The sequence below is a fragment of the Thunnus albacares genome, chromosome 4 (genome assembly GCF_914725855.1).
Source record: "Thunnus albacares chromosome 4, fThuAlb1.1, whole genome shotgun sequence".
NCBI lineage: Eukaryota > Metazoa > Chordata > Actinopteri > Scombriformes > Scombridae > Thunnus > Thunnus albacares.
The window spans coordinates 31,103,012-31,125,855 of NC_058109.1; the positions used below are offsets into that span (position 1 = coordinate 31,103,012).

The following is a 22,844-nucleotide window of genomic DNA, read 5'->3' on the forward strand; positions in this document are numbered from 1 at the left end:
ACCTATATTCATTGTGCTTGGCCTTTTCCCTAGTTTTAGACACAATCATCCCCTCTTCCAAATATACACTTTACTAATCAATAAGCTTTCACAGTAATTTAACTCTGTGTGCCCCTGAGAGCTTGTGGTAAATTGTCATGTTATGTCATAGGTAGAATTATATTAGCGTGGTTCCCTGTTGTCCTGGCCACTGAAAAGGTTGCCTCATTGATGCCAGGGCACACAGACTGTGTTCATTTATGGCCTCATGCTTTTATTTTAATTTTTTTTGCATTAGTCACTTATAGGGATAACCAGATTGGTTGTAGAAAGAAAGTGCTTGGTTTTCTATGTGGTTTAGCTGGATTTATCAGGATTTCATCCCAAATAAATCATGATTTATGTTTGGACTAATGAACCCAATATGATTCTGTAAAATAGGGTGCCACTGATAATGATTAGCCCGATGGCTGTACACTGTCCTACCTGATGCTGATCAATACTCATATTCCATAAAATCAATTACTCATATGAAGCAGAGGCTGGGATCCTGATAACGATTTTCTGGACAAAAATATTGTAAGGACAATATATCAGCTGATATTTCTTTAGTTTTGATGATCAAAGTGTAGTGACAAATACTGCGCTAAAACATAGTATTTTACAGTTGAAGAATAACCTTCTCATCTGTAATATGCTGCTCTGCCAGCTCACATGAACTGTGATACCAATCTGTCTTTGTTAAGCCAATATCCACTAATATCATCAACCCTCCGATATATCAGCCCGGCTCTAATTTTATGGGTTTAATCATATTACTGTTGATTCCTGACCAGTAAGGGTAATCTCATCAGTATTATCCAGATGTACTGCATTGTGTTGCAAATGACAAAATAAATACATAACTGGGTGTGCTGGAAGTGAAGCTGGGTACTGGATTTCGATACTTTTTCACATTGACCAAATCGCTTTGATACTATTGAGTATCGAATAATGCCTTGTCATTTGGTACCAAATTTGGATGCCTAACATGAGCAGAGCTGTCCAGAACATCCGGCTATAGCTTCTCAACACAAACAGTAATGGTGGAGGCAGCAACAGCATTTACAGCGGCCTCATCAGTAACAAGAGGTTGGACCTGGACAGCAGTGGTTTGGCGGCTTGCGAATATGACAACAGCGCCAGGCTTGGCTAACGTTAGCTGTGAACTTGTATGTTGTTATGTTCAGTATTGTGGTCACATAGAGACTGCTTTGCTACGTTAGCAGCTGCTGCCAGCCGCCGTACCACCGCTGTTTTGATGTCAAACGATAGGCAATATCATCATCTTCCATACTTTAATACAGCTTCGTCTTGTCTTACCTGCAGGGTTTGTGTTTTGGTCCAACCTCCTGTTTCTGATGAAGCTATTGTAGATGCTATTGCTGCCTCCACTTGCTATGTTTTGAGCTGTTAACCCAGCTAGCATTAACAGACAATATACTACATAAAACAACTGTCATAAAGCAAAGTAATAAAACTATTTATGCTAATGTTAACTAGCTGTACAGAGACACTCAACACTCTTTCTCTTTAACACTAACCAACATTAAAACTAGTGAGTTTTCCTAGTTGGTGAGTTTGAATGTCATTACAGTCACAGCACATGCTGGGTGCCACATCCAGACTTCCAGCTGACATTATGGGTTGAATTGTTTGTTGTGCTAAGATTAGCTTGATATGAAAGTGTGAAAGTGATTGTGGTAAATAGGTTTATATTTTTTTTATGTTATGAAACTGCTTAAGTGTGTGCTTAGTGCTTAGTGTGTTAAAATGCCAAGGAGCTGAAAACAAAATTAAAGATTGGTATCGAAGTCAAGGTTTCCGCACTTGTATCAAAAATTTTTGAACAATACCCAGCCCTAGCTGGCAGAAGGCTACATTCACTAGTCCAATGTAATTAAATGGTATGAAGTAACCCTTTAGCCTACTTCACAGTTTCTCTCTAAATGTCCTTTGACAAACTTGTCCTTTGATAGTCTTTTTCCTGCTGCCTTGCTATTTACAAATGCAGCCTCAAAATAGTTGCCAAGCTACAGATTAGATGGGATTTAGACATGCTCGAATTTGGTATCAGTGTATTGAAATAAAGGTAGAAGGTTGCTCTACAGGAAGAAATCCATGGAGCACAAGTATCAGCATTAATCTGCTTACTATATAATAGAACCAATATCACAAATTTCATTCCAACAACACAAAACAACTCAAAAACTACTACTACTACTCATGTGTTTACAATTGCCTGCTAGAGAGGTATACTGTATCTAGTTCACTTGTATTTTGGTCAATTCTGTTTTTCAATAACCTCATTCTGGATTAGCAGATGAGCGCTTGGGCACTGCGGACAACTGGTGATACAGAATCAAGGCCTTCTGAAAGGTGTACGCATGTTGGTAAGATGCAGCGTACCCACCATTGTTCATCATTAGGCACAGCTGAGGAATATGCATTATGGATGATGTAGTCATTTCAAATGTCAGACATAAACTGTTAATAGTTTTGAGATGAAAGCTAGGAATTCAGACGGTGAAGAGAATGCGTCAGACTGACCGCAGATCCTGCTGTGACCACATGATGAGATAGACTCAGAGATCAATCAAAGCCTTTGTTAATCAAGCAGCAGAGAGGAATTCTGCTTGGTCTGTTACCAGTTTTCTAAAAAGCAAAATGGTGGAATCAATTAAGCACTTCTGTCTTCATGACATGTTACATCTGGAGGTATGTGGGAAAAAAGTGTCATTTGAAGTGTTAATAGTCACTATTATGGTCCTAATGAAAGCAGATGTATTTTCTTTTGGATATGTGGTCGATTTTGTCCTCTGTCACAGCTAGAAAAGGTCATAAATGAAGCACAGTCTGCTTTTATTGACTTGCTCTATTTGAGCCAAACCCCCTTCAGTCATGCAGTAACCTAGTAGGGCAAACAATATTCAGCAAACAGTAGTTATGTAGAATAAAAGTTGCCTTTCAAACTTTTACAGGCACTGGCAGCAAACAAAAAGGGTGATTATATTTACTATATATATATATTCCTTTTATTAGTGACATTTTTATATGTCCATATACAAATAATTTAAAAAGAAAAGTATTGTGCAAAACTACTGAATAAGAAGAACAAATTTTCTTGGAAATTCCGATGTCAAATGTTCTCTCCATGCTACCCTAACTTCAATATGTCCAAAACAGAGCAATTCCTAAACCTCTCTTTAATAGAGTCTTTCAGGGAGGCACAGGAAGAGGAACAAATGCCTCTATTCAGTAGCGTCCAAAATGCTAATGCCTCCGGCTCTTAACACGCTTATAAGGGTTCCCATGTCACGACATGGCATAGTCCATCCTAATGGTGGCTGTGGCTTGGGACTGCATGAAAAAGCCAGACCACGAGAAATATGACAACAAGACTGCTGGTTTCCTGGGGAACAGGGCATCTGAGTCCCCTATTCTCTTTCTGGAAGGTGCATGCAATCATGTTATGTCATGTCGAACATTAAGGTTTCTTTTCTTCACAATGTCTTCAGTGACTGAAACCTCTGTTAAGAATGGAGCTTGGGCCGTGACATTTAAAATATCTAAACAAAGTTACTGGCATTGTGTGGTTTTGTTACTGTAACAACCCCCACATCAGTGTAGTCATGGACTTTGTTGACTGGTTGAAGGGAAAAAAGAGGCAATAAAAAATGACCAATAGCACAGGTGCTACCATTGGAACATTGTTGACCATTTCAGTGGGTTATATTGAATTCCAGTAACTATGTGCTCCTATATGTAAATGATGTTAACACAAGGTTCTGTATTGGAGGAACTTTCTGCAAGCAAATAAATGAAGGGCAAGCAGGGTTTAGTGATTGTGAGGGAAAGTAATTACTTCTTATCTGGATGTGTGTTGGAAGGCAGTCTGCTGAGCCTCCAGGTCTTTTTGGATTGATAATATGTCAACTGCTCAAAAGGTATTTCTTGCGTGACATTCTGGCCAACCTGTGGAATGGGTTCAATGTTGTATTGACCAGTTCAAATGATTAGACAACAGAGTACATCAAACTTTTCTCTCAACTCTTAATTCCATTTTCAATATGTCATTTCATGATCTAAAGCGTACAGCATACAGCTGTTTGCACAGTTTGGACCGACATTAGTGAACTATTCAGAGGATGAGATACAATCTCTCAAGACTACACTCCCAATAGTGCTATTGATGATTGGATAGAAAGTGCACAATGAACATTAGAGTAAATTGACTGTGCAATGCTTGGACAACAGAGTGACAAGCTGCCATCAGTGCCACTTTTCAACAGGAGTGAATTACTGCGTGGGAGTACATTTCCCTTGTCTTTCCTCAAGCAATATTACTGTTGGATCATTTAAGCAATTCAAAGACTTCAATTACGCCTACTAGGCAAAATTTTTGTGTCCTTGAGGAAACACACTCCTCTTTTGTAGAAGTGTATTAAGATAAACTCTTTTACAGCGGCCCAATAATTTATCAGTGTTTATTTTTTAGTTTTTTTCAACTTTTGATTTCAGTTTGGTTATAATAATAATATATATAATATATTCCTGTACTTATTTTGTAAAAACAAAAATTATGAGCTGTAAGAACTGAATGTAAATGTATACAGCATACATGTATCTTTCCCACACCGTCAAAAGGCTTCTGTTCAAAGCAGTAGTCTAGAACAGATCAGTCAAATATTTGGGCATCCTGCCATGAACAAGTGGACTGCTATTGTTTCATCACAAAAATCTGATTCACTGTACCATTGCCCAGTCAATGGTACATCCTTTTTGATGAGCCACCTTTTGTTGTCATTGTTCCCCATTTCTTTTCTTACTCAGTGTTGTGTGTACACTGCATCCTCACCATTACATCATTGACACTTTTAATCTATTGACATGTATATCAAAAGGAATCATTAGATTGAGGTGGCTTGTACCTTTCAGTGAAAAAGACCTTACTCTTTTTTTTGTTTGCCTTTGGGTGGCTTGTTGTCGAGTTCACAATGCCGCTGGTTCAGTCATCAGTTAACCTGATTATACAGCCACCACATGGAGCTACAGGGAGGTCAGCTGTGTGCCCTGCTCGCCGCTGGCCAACCTGTTACTGGGATGTGGTCCCAACCACAAAACAAATCTATATTGCGCCAGCATTTGAAGTATCATGCATGATTACAGTACACCTTTCTGTTAAAATGAGTTGGATCAGTGACAAATAAGAGTTGGCAATTCAAAAATCTTTTACATGGACACCATCCCTCAAATATTCTCTCAAAATTAATTAAAACCAGAAATTTTAGAGTACGTCCTCAAAAAAAGTAAAAAAGCAAGTTTATTTTCAAATTTTAACCCTTTCAAATTTCACTAAACCACATGGACACAAAAAATTTGCATCATCACAGATAGCATGCCAGCACTAATGATTTTTGTCTCCATTTTCTCTCCGCAACCTGTCTTGTTGTAGGTTCGATTTTATGTTTAAGCAAATTAGATTTTATCCCACTCAGCACAGATGCTTGACCGCAGCATAGCAGCTAAATGCTGTTACTGCATCAGTACTTCAACATATACTCAGAACCTGAGGACGCCAGTCTCTTTTGCTCTGACCACTTGATACCTCTTGAGACCTGAATTAACTCCCTCTTTGCTCATTTGAAATGTAGAGCTTTTTACTGCTCTTACCTCCCACCGCTTAACCCTTAATGTAGCATGTATCAATGAAAACTAAAGCTTTTTTTGCTTGGCTTTGCGGAGGTTGCATAGCTTAATTTTTTCCAATTACTGTGAGTGAGTGAAAATTTGTGAAAACCATTGCACAGTTTTCTTTCTGCTTGCATTTTCCCGCCATTGTTCTTTATATTTTCTATTACATGAGGCATATTCTGTGGTGTCCTTGCCACAAAAGGACCTTGATTTCTGTAAATTGTGATGAACAGTGTCTTCTTGCAGTGGAAAACAGATCAACTTTTCATTCAGACCTCAAATATGGAGAAAAATCTGTTTAAAACATTTTATACTGTAATACTGGTTGAAAAACCTTGATTTGAAAAAGTTGTCAAGCTAAGTCACAAACACAATGTGTGGGAAAAATACAGCAGATAGGTCTCCTGTGTGTGACTTTTAGTACAACAAACAGCAGACCTCCACCCACACACAAGAAACACAAAGCAATATTCTGTCTTCAGGCAGAGCTTTTGATGTTAGCCTGACAAAGGCACCAACTCCAAAAGCCCCTTTCACTGGATTTTTTAACGCCCCATGCGTCTTTTCAAGTTTTGAAAAGATGACTTTCTGGGTGTGCCATGTTTCAGTTGGAAGCGGGCATTTGCGTCATTTGTTCGAACATCCTTTCAAGTGGCATCAGCTCTTGGAAACATTGAGAGTTTTAAGCTCTTGATTTGGTGAGACACTCCACATCCGTCATTGTGGTTTGATGTTCGGTAGATATTTCAGCACAGTGGTTATGATTTTTTTTCCACAGTTATATCTTTTTACTTTACCACTGATGCACATAAACAGTAACACAATTATGGAAACCAACCATTTTTATGACTAGCCATTCAATATTACACCTAATGAGGAAACTGTACCTGTCTTGCCCTAAGCCACCAGGTGCTGCTTTATGCTCATCCATAAATTTCTCAAGTACTCTGTAATTTATTAAGCTGTCTGTATCATGCATGAGGTTGTAGGCAAATGTCAGGTTCTTGCACTTCCTCAACTGGCCCCTCCAGACACATGAATAATTTATATTGATTTTAAGTTTTATAAGCCGCTGCTACCCTGAGTCCCAAGTATCCTGTGCTGTGCTTGATTTTTTTGGAACATATGTAGCTTAAAAATTTGAAAAAAAACACTGATGCAATCCATCCAGTGAAGCCAGAAGGGATATTTGCATGGTGTACTTTATAGAATTGTGCCTGTGGGCTACTACACCTGACACGGGCTAATTGGCTATCAAGAGAGGCTCTGAGAAGAATAGGACTGCGGGTTTCCCACTAGTGCATGCTGCCTTTGTGAAAAGTGAAGACAAGTAAGAAGTATGTGGTACCGTTGCAGGGTAAGTTCTTCTAAATGGACACATTTTTAGGTAAATATTGGAGAAGTAAGGATTTCTTAGTGTTGCTAAGGCAAAGTAACATCTAAACAATATCGTCAGCCCACACACCACGTCCAAAGCAGACCTGCCAGTGTTCTTTTTATGTGCTCAGTGAATGGCCATGAGGATGAAGCTCGAAAAGTTGGCCAGCCAGCCTATTGAGCAAGTCTGTGTAAAAACACACACACACACACAGGCAAGGCCGCACCCTCAACACCCCCAACACCCCCAACCCTCCACACACACTCATATATCTTTAATTCGTCTCAAATATTGGTCTGCCCCCTCATCTCTTGCTGTGCGCCCATGTGAGACGGATCCCACCGACATTTTCCACCGCAGGATTAACTGTGTAGCGCGACGGGCTGCTCTGCCTCAATGGTCCTAAAGGGCTGACCCCAAGATGTGTGTGTGAAGAGGTGGCCAGCAGGACACTCCTTAAAAGGCTATTAGATCCTTACTGCTTATTATGAGTGGGCGTGCAACTAAATTATCTGCTCTGCTTTCCCTTGTCATAGGACTATAGGCAGAAAAAAAAGCTTGTTTTCTGGAAATAATTAATCCTCCTTGTGGGCATAATAGCACCAAGCAGAACAAGTTGCTAGCGCCTCGAGTGTTGAAACCTTTCAAACCCTTTACTCTGACAGGTGGGCTGCTACTGATGGAGATGATCATCTTCTCATTTAGCTCCCTGCCTGCAGGACCTTTCCATTAAATTACAACTGAACCACCCTCTCTGGAGAAGGGGATTTGATTCAGGCTAGAGTGTGCACTTGTGTGAGCAGGTTTCTGCATGCGTGTGTGTGTGTGTGTATGTTTGCGCACACACTGTCTGTGCCAGTGTGTGCATGCTGATCCCTCCAACCTAGGCTGTGTGTCTAGGGTGTATCTCAAAGCAGAGCCAAGGCCGGTTACCATGCCTACACGTTTTACTAAGAGACACCGCATTTATCTTAATGAATTCATTTTCAAGCTTATGTTTGCCGCTGTATTCTCCGTCAGCTGTGTACACACTCTAAATAGCTGTGGAGTTGAGGCCCTTCCCATTGCTAAAAGTGACCTGAGGGAAATAGCTTATTGATTCTTGGGGGAAACATGATTAAATTGAGTTCTAAGTGGACACTTCATCTGAACTTGTCTACAAGAGAGAAGATGAAGTACAGGAGCCAATCTGCTTTTGTCAAGGGTCAGGTCTACAATTTCCCCTTGAATGCAGTTAATTGAATTGCTCCCTTCTATTTTTTTATTTGTATTATTTATATTTGTATTTATTCATTTATTTTTAATGTAATGTTCAAGTTATATTAAGTTCAATTATGTCTTGAGGACTATTGACATCTTACAATATTTTGAACTTGGATCATGTCAGATTACATTTACATTATTGTACTGACACGCACCATGTATTTTGCAAACATATCATAGTTATAATTAAATCAATCGAACCAATATGCAGTTTAACATCTTGTAAAGGTCTTGTTTGCTTAGGTTGCAACCCAGCTACTGTAGGTGTTGTGCAGCCAGAGAGGGAACAGACGTTGTTGTGCACATTGTGTTCAGTAGGTGTGCTAATCAGGAGTAGAGATCCCCTGATCACTGCCATGATCGCTGAGCGCACCATCTGTGATGCTCTGATGGCCAGCAGTCTGGCTGAGAGAGCTGGATAACAGTCTGGTACAGTCTCTCTCCTTTGCAATCCCTGTTCTCACAGGCCTGCAGTCAGGGCTCTGCCTTCACACTCTCCTCAGTATGCTGTTTTACTGGACTTGAAAGTCTTGGGACCACTTAACACTTGCTCACAGGCACTGTTATAATATTAAACATTTTGTATAGTTCAGATAAACCACAGAATGTGTGCAGATTTCGAATGTTTTTTTGATTTATCTGTTATCTGTTGTTTGATCAGATTCTTTGTAGTGTGCCGTGCCGAATAAATCAGCTGTCAACATGGATCTGGAAATAATTGAAGAGACTATTAAAGTGCCACGGATAATAGGGGATTGCACACAAATGTGGGCAATTTCAATGCTGGAATTTTGTCTGTTTTTCATTTGCAGTAAACAGTACCAGTCACATTTCTGGCAATAATGCATGGGCTCTTGCTGAGTTCACATAGAATTGTAACTTGTTTTTAATGAAATTCCTAAACTGCGAAGTGACTGAAATATATAAACACGGTCATGTAGCATGCCGCAGTAAACAGCAACACAATGCATCAACCAAGGAAAACTTTTCAACAATACATACTTTTATTGATCTGTATGAAGTTAGGGGCACTTGTTACCATGGCAACTTATAAGAAAACCACACACGGAAATGCATTGGTTTTCATATTGATTCAGAGCTCAGAGAATGAAGCACATGGTATCAGCCAAAGGCAGGTTGCCCTGCTTCTATCTGCAAGTGCCAGGTTAGAGGCTTATTGACCGTTTTTGACAGACTGAGCAACAGACGATTTTTTGGTGAAATGGGCCGTGTGCCCAAAGTTCAATTAAATGCCTCACACTGTGAGTGGCCAGCATATATGCCAAATGGTGGGAAAAGTATAAATCAGTCTTCGTGCTACCTCAGCAATCTGGTTGTCCTTCAGGGATATTGATGGCTTTACTTAAACTCATTTTTTACAATTCACTTTAATGCTATAACATTTATCTTATCCTGACAGGTTGAAGGAGACTTTTAGGTATCACGTGAGTGCATGCTTTGGAAACACATGGTGACATTTTGGGGTTTTAGTGGGGCCGTGAACTGCGGATGTAACCACCTGCATTTTTCTTTCTCTGCTCTCAAAGCAAACAGTGGGGGAGCAACGCGGCTTTGAAAAGGCTTGTAGTTGTTCTTTGCTTTCCTCTCATTTGCTCTGGCTTGCCCAAGCGGGGCAGCAGGTCAAGAGAGCGTTATTTTAATTCCACTGACAAGATACGGTTGCAGACCTCCGTCTTGTAGCGCTCAGATAACATTTAGCGATTGCTGCTTTCGAGAGATAAGAGATATGTCATAAATTAAAGATGTTGTAAACATTTTATATGGGAGAGCAGCAGGGCTGCTACTAATGATTATTTTCATTATCAATTAATCTGACCATTATTTTCTTGATGAATCGATGAGTTGTTTGGTCTATAAAATGTCAGAAAGTGGTGAAAAATGTCACTGTTCCTCAAAGCCCATGGTGACATCTTCAAATGTCTTGTTTTATCCACAACCCAAAGATATTTAGTTTACTGTCATAGAGGACTAAAGAAACCAGAAAGTATTCACATATGGAACCAGAGAATTTACTCTAAATGATTAATGGATTATCAAAATAGCTGGCAATTAATTTAATAGTTGGCAACTAATTGATTAATCGACTAATTGTTGTAGCTTTAGGGCACAGTGGATTATCTCATTTTCAGTTGAATTTCTGAATAAGTCCTACTCAAGTGAAGTCAGACTGGATACTCAAAACCATATGAGACTGTGACAAATGACACATCAGGTGCCAGCGAAGCATGATGACAGCATAAATAAGCCAAATGAATTTATGAGAGTTTATTGAGTTGCACTTTCTTTCCTTGACTTCCTTTATGGCATTTTAACAATTGGTTCAAAGTGTGAATAAATGTTTATCTTCTCGCCTCTGTAAGTCATGTCCAAATCAGTGAATCAACTTGGGCTGGAAGTGTGAATGAGCCTGAGTAGCAGAGAGAAAGGGGAAGAGGCTTTCCCCGGGGCAGTGCCCAGGACAATGTCAGGTTTGTCTGGCCCGAGTGCATGAACACTAAGCTTTTCGGAACTGGCAGCCCGCCTCAGTACCTACCCATCTCTCCCAGCTTCCAGAGCTGTCCAGCCCCGGAGCACTAAGCATTTGTGTAAAGTTCATAAGGCTTCCCTCTGTTTGTGTGCCCATAATGGCAGCTCCATCCTGTTGTAACTCAAAGAGTGCTTATGGGCTCTGAGGGCCTGGCGCTGGCACTGCAGAGGCGTGTGAGTGTTCTCAGTTACTGACTTTGGCTGACTTGCTCATTATTGAAAAGACCAGTGTCTCCCGACAGCTCAGAATCTTAGCCCTCCAGTACCAGCATTTCCTTCATCATGTTCTCCGTATGCTGTTTAAACCCAATTTACTTATTCTAAACCTCAAGCCAGATAAAACGGAGTCAGTGCATTCACTTCAGACCGCTCATTTACTCAAATAACGAACCAAGAAAGCTAAATGAAGATATTCAAGATGACAGAGCCACAAATCAAAAAGGTTGAAATTAATTAGTTTTTTTTTTAGTGTGCACCGATCCCATAACAAGCTGCTAAATTACCAAACATATCTGCACACAATCTTCCCTCCACCGTTTTCTAACTGTCAGCATTTGTGAAGCCCAAGTGATAATAACCTTGTTATTTGTAGCTGCAGGTTCCGTTGAAGCAGCCATGCCTTTGGTTGGTTTTCCACCTCGGTTACGACCCACATCAGCATAATTCAAGCATGACCCTCCTCCCCCTTTTCATTTTCTGCCTTTCTCCCTGTTAAAACCTAAGTCTCAGACTAGGGTCCACACCATACATCATCCAGACTGAGGGTGCTTCCTCCCTTCCCCCTCCTGTGTGTGTCGTGGGAGAGAGACTGCGGTTTTTTGTTGGGCTGATGGAAGGCTCTTATCGACAGTCTCAGCAGTCTCTGTGCACCGAGCTTTTTCCCCTGACATGTCACCCAGCCTTCCACTCAGTCCATCTGTATAGTCATGGGGTCAGCCTCTCTGTTCAGCAGTGTGTGACAATCAGGTACACTCACATCCAGATGCCAACCAAACCAAATCCTTTTGCTTTAGAAAGATAAGACAGTTAGGAGCGTGCTTCAAAAGATCTAACAATGCTGGACTAATGCTGGGCGACAATCTTTAGCAGTATTAACAATTAAGAAGATTGACTGGAAGAAGATTGCAGCAGGAGCAAAACTCAACAGATTTTCACACAGCATGAGATCTTTGCTCACACCTACTCTGATGTTCTTGTGTCTCTTCAGTTGATTATTGCAAATAAACAGTTTTCACCAAGCCTTCAGGTGCAGCAAACATCTTTCATGACACTGAGGGGGGGCGAGATGGAACTTGCATTCCTCCACTCTCCTTTGTACACACCCGGTGAATAGCCTTTAGATCGGGCTTTGTGGGAATGATTGTCAGTGGCTTAATGAGCGTCTTTGCCAAGCTAGAGGCTTAGGCAACATATGTGACTACAGTGCTTCTGTTCCTCCGTCTCCAGCCTGTATGACACAACACAGAACGGGCTCGGCATTCTCCATTTTTGTACAAATCAGATTTTTCCTATCTTATGTTTTCTTTTTTTTTGTTGTTGTTCTGGAGGTTATTACCTGGAAGGGAATAGTTACTCCTCTCATGGGGACCAGAGCTGAATTAAATATTATAAATATCCTCAAGTATCTGGGGATGTCCGTAAAGCTGCTGCAGCACATTTGGGTTAAGCATGTTTTGGTCTTTCCACATGCAAGGAGATGCACAACTTTCTTCCTCTAAAAGCAAAAACACTGGACACTGGAATTAAAAGACAAAAAAGCCAGATGGGTGACATGGTACCTTTTTTAGCAACCAAATTGCTCCAGTTACATCCCTATGACTAGTATTTAAGATTTTTTTATAATCAGATGATCTGCTTGATAAGGGTAACCTAAGCATAGGCTATAGGGAGGAAAAGTAGTGAAAGACTGGATGAGTAGGTGAGGATGGGGCTCAAATGAGCAAAAAATAGAAATAGTAATTAATATCCAACATACATACATACATACATAAAAAGAATATAGACCTTTATAGGAGTAGGCTTCAAGACAACCCCCCCCAACCTCCCCACCCCCCAAACAACACTATCATCATCCATAGTGATGTTTCACTGGGGATGTCATCGTATTCTAGGTCGGTAGATATTGCCTAACCCTAATCTATGACTAAACAAAGTATTCGTCAGCACTTTGAAATTCTAAACAATAGTCACAGAAAAATCAACAGTTTGTGAACATCATTAGGCGCTTTTTGTTTTATTTACTGTGATGTCTCATACATTCCAGATGAGGGTGACACTTGAACCCTAGAAGTAAAAGATGCTTTATATGAAAAGTTAAAAGTACAAACTGTTGTATTTTGAGTCTTAAATTTGGAATTGTGCCAGTTGAATAAGATTTAATGTAAGGAGTATGCAAGGAATATTAAAAGTTCATTCATACAATGTAAGTAATGATACATCAGATAATACTGTGTATTAACTAAATAAACAGAACGTTCATGAGACTAGACATAATTAAATACATAAATACACTGGCTGACTACACAAGTTGCTCGAGTTCATGGATCAAATATCATCCTTTGTTGTACAGAATGAATCAGAGTTATTTAATTATAATCTACACAATCAGATTGATTCATTAGTTGTATTTTCAGGCCTTGTAGTATTTCATCTACAGTAGTAGATGTAGTGTATCCACTTTCACTTCAGTTCATTCAGTCTCTTGCCTTCTGCCAAGACAAATTTATGTCAAACCGACACTGAACTATTATGTGATGGCTGTCAAACTGACCTGTAGGCCTCCAATTAGATTCTTTTACTGAGCCATTGATTGTGGATTGAATATTTATAGTATGAGGTAGCTTGTCTCAGATCGTGATATTGTAAATACACCTGAGTCATTATGTGTTCAAAATATATTCCAATTGATATTTCCCATGTAAAAAGGAAACAATTCAACTACAGGAATATGTTAATTCTCTTGATATCCTGTTAAATAAGTTGATGATTATGTGTCGGACCCACAGTGTGAGCTGCTGGAGCTTGGCAGTAAGTGTGATCAAACTCATTTGATTCAGTTGTTGGCTTTCATTGGTTCTAGGCAGATCCTAATGTAACATCTGACAAAAAGAGCTGTTAGATTTGAGAGAGGAAAACATAGAGAGGTAGGCTAAGTATGACACTCTGTCCTATCTTACTTCTGCCTTAGTCGTTGCTGAGTTCCCAAATAAATATCAAAGATGGAGTGGGATTTGTTTTAAAATGTTGAAATTTATAACCAGGTTGCATGTGGGAAGGACTTTGATCAGCAGAGTTTGAAGACATTGCCAGCTGATGAAAATCTCGCTTTGAAAACCATTGAAATTGTTTTTGGCTGTTGAAAGTTTTATCCTGTTTTGAAGCAACACAACACTTTGAGGCTGAATAGTTTTGGTGGGTTTCGCAATGTTTTGTTTATAGACGATTAGCATCCAACTCATAAATACTGAGACTCTTCCTCGTTATATTTAAGAATGTTAAATCTTCAGTGTCTGGTCTTGATCTCATTCCATTTGATTTGTCTCAACACAACCTCGGCTCGACCCTGTTAAGTGATGGAGGGGCACAGGAACTGGGCCACATATCCGACAGCTGTGTCAAACAGCTTACCCAGAGTAACACTGTCCAGATGCTCAGCTCAAGCACGGAACAGGAAATTCAAATGCTGAATTACAGTCAGCACAGAACCTCTCATTTCACAGGCTGAAATTATGATTTTACTGTGTGTATATTAGACACCTGAAGGGATAAAAAAAAAGAAGGATGAAGCAGCAGAGGAATTTCTATAAAAAATGTGGCTTTGCTGCTGCTCTGCGTGTGCTGTAGGGACATCAGAAATTCCTGGTTGTTGGCAGAAATAAATTGCTTCGGGGTCTGATGGAGGTAAGGATTTGGTATATAAGAGCCATCGATCATGTCTCGCTGTGGCACTGTTTCGTCCGGGGAAATTGCCAGCATCAGTCAGACGAAGTGAATGAATGTGGAGAGGAGCATGCTGTGTTAGCTCACACAAAATAATATTCCAGTCCCTGCAGTCCAACTTCTGAATTCATCTCTCTGCCGGCTACTCAGCGAGGATCACACACTAATGTGATTATTGTCCTGGGCAAGAGGCCACTCCTGTGGGACTTCAAAGAGAGCAGATCAGAGGAAAAATGAAAAAAAAAAAAAAAAAAAGCTGTAAGCTGTGATGCAGACAGGTGCAGTGCACTTTGTTAAACCTTTTCTTTTGCCTTAAACATATTAACAGGTTCAAAGTGAGGACTCTGGCAGCATCTGTTCTGTGGGTTTAACATACACAGAACATGCATTCTGCATGATTTATTAGTCAAGTGACATGTTTTCATTCAGCTCATAAATTATGCAACAGACTAGAATTAAAAGTCATATTTTGGGGAAAACATAATAGTTAATTTATATGAAGATACTACTGAAGATTTTGTTTATTCCTGTTTTGCTTGCAGATGCTCAGCAGAAGTTCATATTTTACTGAGACAAACAGCTTTCAGACACACAAAAGAGCAACAAATTAGAGGCTAGGGAAAGCCTTCATGCTCTTTTGGCCATGAAAGAAAAATGACAGGCTTTTAGCAAAATGAACATTACCAACAAAATAAAAAGTCTAGTCTGGTGGTTTAGTGGTTGAAAACCTCTTCAGTTGCATTTTCATAGTATATCATACACACACTTGTTCCAGGATGTCTAACGCCAACTGCTGACATGATCAGTATGGAACTACTAGTTACATAAGGCTGTACGGGGGCACGATGGGATGTACACACCGCATCCTGCTCTCTCCCTGGTGAGGAGAGTTCATGTAGGGTCAGAGAGGTTGTTCCTCATTAGTTCATATAGAACACAGAGGTCACAGACCCCACAGTTCATCAGCACACTCGCTCTATATCTGTCTCCAACTGAGCCTCATTCCTCCACATATGAGCTCCTCTCCTCATTCCTCCACCCCCAGCCTCATCTCTTCCTCCACCCCCCCCATCATTCCTCTGCCCAGCCTCCAGTCCCCTCAGCCTGCTAAAGCTACACGCCCCTGAAATATTAATGGTATGATAATTGAACTGTCATGCTTTCTGAAGTGCAGTAAAATTGAGCAAAATCTCAATTATACAAGCATATTATCTAATATTGCTCCCACTTCCTAATCTCATTTAGCGTCTTGTTTCTATGTTTTTCCCTCCGCCACTGATATTATAATAATAGATGAATTGTATGGCCACGCTTGTAGTAGAATACTGACAATGCTTCTCATTGTTAAAGGTCACAAAACAATACTATTTTACATTTTGAAGAGTGAGAAGGAAAAACAAAATCTCCAAACACAGAAGAAAATTCATTTCTATATGGAAAAAAACCACATACACAAGTTTTGTTTTTCACCGAGTGCAAGATAGAGTGTCAGACAAACTAAATGAGCAATTTATTGGACAAAAAGAACAAAACGACAACCAAAAAAAAACAGCGCACTCATTACACACATCAGAAGCAGTGCGAGTCAATTGGAGCTCGGAGTTAATCAGCTTGGTCGTTGTTTTAATTGTTCTTGAATCATCAAATGGGAATCAGTGTGGAGGCATTATCAGGACTGTGAGAGGGGAGTGTGGAGCTGCTGTCTTCCCGTCGCAGGTCTTTAGCGAAGAGAATATTTTAATCCAGCCTGACAAGACGAGGATCTGCTTAATCCTATTACAGGCTTGCACATTAAACTACAGTAGGCCCACACTTCTCCGCCTGTTGTCTTTGTGTGAGAAAGCAGCAGATGGTGCCAGCTCAAGAGCCTACTGTAGTCAACTTTGAATGGTTGCTCTTGGACCCCACCCCGTTACTAAACAACACATCCACAAGTGTGTAGAATTTTCTAGGAAACAACTCGTTGCTGTGGATTTTTTTTTTTCCTGAGATACTACTTACACAACAGTGTTTGATGTGTGTGATAATAAATGTGTAAATTTTTCTGTGGGTTAAAGTCAAGGTGTCACGCCACACCAGATGGTTGAAATATGAGAATCGAGAAACAGGCAGAGCTTGCTAATAATACTATGGAAGTTTGCCAGATTTTTTTTTCCTTAAGGAGAAAAACAGAAACTGCACAGTCATCAGAGAAGAGTGAAGAGAGAAGAAGAAGAGAGAAGAGAATAGAAACATACTGTCAATAGGTTACATTATTGACAACATACTAACAACCAGTCACAGAAATGAAGCTGTTTCAAACCACTCAAAGAGGAAAGGACAAGCTACTTCCCAAAATTGGCACATCAAGGTTGGTTGAGTTACCTAAACACACAACGTTAAAATTTTGGTATGAAAAGTCAAACACGGGAGAGACAAGTGCTCCCTCTGAGGAAACTTTGTCCTGGACAACAAAAACTTAACGGTCACCACAGCCTTACATGTAAAGATCTATTGTGGTTTAACAAGGGAACAAGAAGTCTGCGTTCTGGCAATACTTTGCCCAGTTTGCCCATGCACTTACCGTCTCAGACACCAACAATTAGACCCATCCCCTGGAATGAGAAAACTAAAACATTACTACACATGATTTAGCTTTTTTAACGGCTCAAGTGACTTAATTTCTATCATGATGAATAAAGTGATTGTGATGAAAGATTTTTGCCTATCGCCATAAGCCATAAGGTGAAGCAACATGTGAGCTCATATCAGGATTTGGGAAAGTTTGGAATTTGAAAACTAGCTGGCTAGTTTTTTTATTGTGACAAAGACATTAATGTTGATGAGAATAATTAGGTCACAATGCTTCTGCATCACATTGGTCTACATTTGAAATGATTCCCTCTTGTTGACAAGGAGAAAGTTTGTCAGCGAGTGCGCTACATCTGTCACTCAGACAGAGCTTTAAAGTAGGGAGGCAGATTTCACTTGGCCCACATTGCTTCATTCCCCCTCTCTGTGCCCCCCTCCACCGCAGAGCTTCTGTCCCCTCTGAGCCTTGGCTGAGCAAGGTTAAGGTTCATATTGGCCTTCCCATAGCGAGCAGCTTTTAACCTCCTGCCAGCTTCATCAATCTCAGGCTGGTGTGATCGCTGCTGAAAGGGGCGGGGATTAGGAACAGCCTGCCGTCCTTAAATCAGGCGAGCTTGAGGGGGCCCCTCTCGTGTGCATATATATAGGTCCAATAGGCACCATACCCTATGACTACAATGTAGACATCATCGCTCACAGCAGTTAAGTCCTCAGCTCACCTCCCTCAACCAGATGGCTGAGTTGGTTCGCAATAAATGTTTAACAGGGGGAGAACAAATTAAATCAGAAGGCAAATGATCAAGCACAGTTTGAACAAAGTGTAATCCATCTAAAGTGGTGTTAGGCTGGTAAAGGGTTTTGGCCAGCACAATAACACAATGAGAACACATTGTCTTGTGGGGATTGTAACCCCCCCCTCTGGCTCCCCTCTTAACCAGGCCAATCTCACCAACAAAGCACAAGCCAATTAGCACAAAGCCCTTACCTTTTGATTTTAATCAGTGTTAAGCAACATAAATCAAAATGTCTGGGAAAGACTGAAACAAAAGGAAGCCTTAGGCATTTTTCTGGATGACTTATAACAGTGAGACACCAATTTCCAGTTAGAGATAAAGTCAACAGGCCTGAATAATGATTGAGTGGGGTGGATGTATATCAGGTACAACACTCAGAGTCTTGAACCTTGTTGGTAATGCTGTAGGCTGGTGGGGCAGGGGTCACAAGTTGGTTCAAAAAGGCCAGTATTGAGTCATAAGGACCCCAGACAGAGCTAATTTCATTAACATGAAGCATGGTGGAAAAGTTCAGAGTGCACGTTCATCTGAAAACAGGCTGCACCGAATGAATGAAATCGACTCTTTTGTTCTCTGGTCAATTATTCAATTACATCTCTTGAGCAGGAGTTTGACCTCAGTGTTTCCTAGTAGGTTTGTTAAGGCAGCAAGAAGATTAGAGCACAGCTGGTTGAGCATGAACTAGTTAGTCTATATCTCCTGTCCTGGTTCCTGCTGCTTAAATAAAGTCCTTAATAACATAGACGCCTTCTTTGACATTAATTGGACACCCTTTCACCACTCATACAGTAATTGCAATTACTGGACTTTACCATTGTGATGCCTGTTATTTCTACATTAGATGAACACCAGCAAAATGCCCCATAGAACAACAACCTTATGGTTTCACATTTCTCCTAATACTGATTATTTCTCTTATTGTTATGATGGTGCGCGTTAGCCGTCGAGCTAATTACTCCATCATGACCTACTGAGCTGGGTCACGGCCAACACGAGGAAGACTAATGAACGGACACCCCGGAGGGTTTACAGAGCACTGATACAGACACTAAAATTCCCATACATCCCTCTTTTCCTGTCCCCCTCCCTCCTCTAGTTCTGCACTCTGGACCAATCATGTGCTCATTATTGTCCAGACTCTGGTCTGTTAGCTGGAAAATGATCCAGCGCTCTGTTCTCTGCAGCTTGTCAGTGTGTGAGTGCAGACAGCTTACTCCGTCTGACTGTTAACTACGTAAGCTTATTTATGCCTCGCACCCCTCAGGCAGCAGTATTTGCTGCAATAATAGATAAATGTGTAGCTGCATTGTTAATCTCTTTTGAGTTATTATTATCAGAAACATGCAGGCGCAGATCAAAACAGCACTATGATTAAATCCGCAGAATATCTTAACTTTGATGGTAATTTTGATGTTGATTTCAATCTTGGCTCTATTTTGGAATGAATGCCATTCCCCCCCTCAGTAATGTTGAACATCTGCCATGCATTTATAAATCCACAGGCCCCTTCATTTGTTTATTTATTTATTTCCATTGTCGCATGAAAAATAGACTCCCTGCTACACACTTCCACAGACATCAAACTACAAAACAATTTGAGTCCCAAAGGAAGGGGGGGATGATAGGAGGCTTTAATGTCAATATTTCTTTGTCACAGCAAAATTTGAACTAGGACTGAACAGAGTCCCTGTTGATGCAAAGGAAAATGTGCCTGTTATGCCTGGCTGAGCAGAGAGCAGCCGAGCTCCCAGTCACGGGGGATTTGTTGTGTTTGGGGTTTTGCTTTCCGTCTGCCAGCACGTGGGTGGATTCATGGGGCCTTCTCCGTTTGTGTGCCGCTCTCACAGGTACATCACTTCGGTGCGCCAGAGACATGAACTGAGGACACAGAGGAGAGCACTCGTTTCTTTTAAGACATCCGAGATCTACAGTGGAAATCATGAGGTCGCAGAGGAGCCCGGGAGCGGTCGTCGTGCTGGGCTTGACTACCTTTATTTGTGCCTTTCACACGACTACAGCCATTGATATCCCACTGGAAGGTGAGTGCTGAATTGTACTATTGTTCATCAGTAAGGAGCACATCTTCACAAAGGATGCAGAGGGATACACTTTTTCTTCAATGAATGCAATAGTTAAAGGTGTGGCTCATTCAAATAACAAAAAAATACGTTTTCTCAATTACTCCTAGACGTTATCAATAGTTTTCACACTACATTATATTTAGAAATAATCTTTATACAGAAAAGATTACATAATTTTGTGGATTATCCACATGGATTAAGCCATGACTTTGAAAATCTTTTAGATAACACTAAGCTACGCTTTCTGTACTCCCAGCACAACAAACTCCTCCCAGCATTCCTCTCTCCAACTCTGTTATGGCTGAATATTTAGCTGATTTTGATAACAGCTCAACTCCCGTGAGCTTTCAGAACTAAAATTCTCCTTGAGTGAGACTTGGTTAGACACAATAACAAACAGACCAGATCAAGCAAAAGGTAAAGAAAAACAGTTTTATTTCTCTGTGTGGTCCTTTCCATAATGCTGTCAGACACTTATAATAACAATCTGAGCCTGTTAGTGGCAAAAACAAACACTTTTAGTAGACGTACATTGACAGGACGTTATTGCCCCAAATGATTACATTGCAGCCTGTTTCGGGGCTGCCAGCTGCAGCACTCTTGCTCAATACTGGACCAATTACAGAAATTGTTGTCTTATTAGTCACTTAGACACAAAAAGATGGGAAAATAGGGTCTGGGTTGAAAATACTGAAGCTTCCCTTTAACATGTGTTTTAATACACATACAAGCTTCCATAGAAAAATAATCCTCATACAGTGCATGCTGGGAAGTCAGCTAATATGCTGATCATGTTTCTTTAGAAACATATTGTGATGAGGTTAATAGACTCTCAGCAGTACATCCATTCAAATCATCATTTCAAGTCTAAAGACTTTAAGTCAGAAATTTGAAATAATTAGAAATTTGAAATCAGGAAAACATATGAGTTAGTGATAAAAGATTTGTTGATTTGAATAAGTTGCTAGTATGATGTTTTATAGAGTAACCAATATGACTCGGCTGAATTTTGCCATAATAGAAATGGAAATGTATCTCATAAACATACTTTATAAGCTTCTCCAACAAAGTCAAGCATGAAGCAAGAATCTACAGTGGAGTGTATGAACAAGAGAAGCTTATATGTAAGGAATCCGACACTTTCTTAAGCTTAGCTATAGAAAAACTTGCCCTTGGTTTAACTTGAAGTGCTCTTATCAGAAAGTAGAGTTGAATAATTTATAGGTGAATAAATCACACCGTGGAGAGCAGTTACAACCATTGAACATTCTGTGAATGGAATATATTTACAGCTATTATCTGGTTTGAATCAGGTTTCTTGTTTCTTTTTGTGTCAGATCTACATCTATCCCAGTGTCCTTGGAAACGCATATCAAACCTCTACCTCTAAATTATTCAGACATATCTTTAAGGCCTTGATAAAAACTGTAAAGACAAAAGCATTTTTGGGCTCAGTGATGTCACAATATCTTTTTAATTCAGTCCTCTGTTTAGCATTACTCATGTGTGTGTTTAAAAGGGTTTGTATAGAGAATGCTTGTGACATGAAAAGATAATTCCCAAACTGTTGACTGTTTTCGTTTTGTTTATTTCCCCCCGCTGCCATGGATTTTCTAGTTTTAGGTCATGTAAACAGTAAGTGCACTCTGCCATACTGTAGCTGGTATTAGTGACATCCTCGTCTCTCTTCTGTTAATCTCCTGGCTCGCTGTCGAGCACAGCAGCAGCTTTACTGACAGCCATATGTGTTGGATCTGAATCTCATGTGTCATCTGTCATGACTCCATAATACTGGTATTTTAGCATCATGGCATTTGTTTTTCCTTTACACTTAATCAAACCATTAATGTGTGTGTATGTGTGTTTTTCACTCTTAGCACATGTCACAACTCTGTCATTATAAGATCATATCAGACCAAAGTTTTATGCCAAAATGAAACATCCAGTCTAAAAAAATGACCGAATCATATAAATGAAATAATAACAATCCTATTTTAGCGAAGTTATTGATATATGGAGAACAAAGTTTTGGGATAGAACTCTGGATATGAAAAACATCATAGTAATGTGGTTCCCAGACCGAATGTCAAGACCCAAATTGTCCCAAGATGAATCTGAGTGGTCACAAAATGTTCTGACTTTTTTGCTTTTTTCTTGCTTCCAAAAATCTTTCTAATGAGACAATCTAAGAAGGAAAAGTCACTCTTTGCTCGGCCTTCTCACAGCCCATGTCCTCACTAAGACCTTATAACCTGTAACGAGGGGCCACAACTAGATATTACTTTGTTTGAAGGGGTCACAAGCCAAAAGGGGTTGGGAACCACTGTCTTAGTATCATGTTGAATATGAGATGATTCTGAATAGAGCTCTTTGTTGAGCCCTGTGTTGTGTTTCTCACACTTTCACGCCTGTTTGTTTGTTGCCCAGTTGAGCAGCTGCCCACCATCACCGCTCAGTCGCCCAGCTCTCTCATCGCCTTCCCTTTTGATGAAAGCTTCCCCATGACGTGTGAAGCCAAAGGGAATCCCGAGCCAGAGTAAGTACCGAGCTTTGCATCAC

General features: G+C 40.2%; 1 protein-coding gene across 6 annotated transcripts in view; it reads left to right on the plus strand.

Annotated features, from left to right (window-relative positions):
- Positions 1–22,844, plus strand: part of chl1b (cell adhesion molecule L1-like b) — a 61,224-nt gene that overhangs the window by 12,529 nt on the left and 25,851 nt on the right. For 5 of the 6 annotated variants that reach the window (XM_044348913.1, XM_044348914.1, XM_044348909.1 and 2 more), the window contains exons 2-3: positions 20,052–20,243; positions 22,713–22,821. In XM_044348913.1, coding sequence (XP_044204848.1) covers positions 20,144–20,243; positions 22,713–22,821 — 209 coding nt within the window. In that variant the 5' untranslated portion in view covers positions 20,052–20,143. Of the gene's footprint in view, positions 1–20,051; positions 20,244–20,982; positions 21,921–22,712; positions 22,822–22,844 lie in introns of those variants that run through there. The other variant, XM_044348911.1, reaches the window with a different exon arrangement.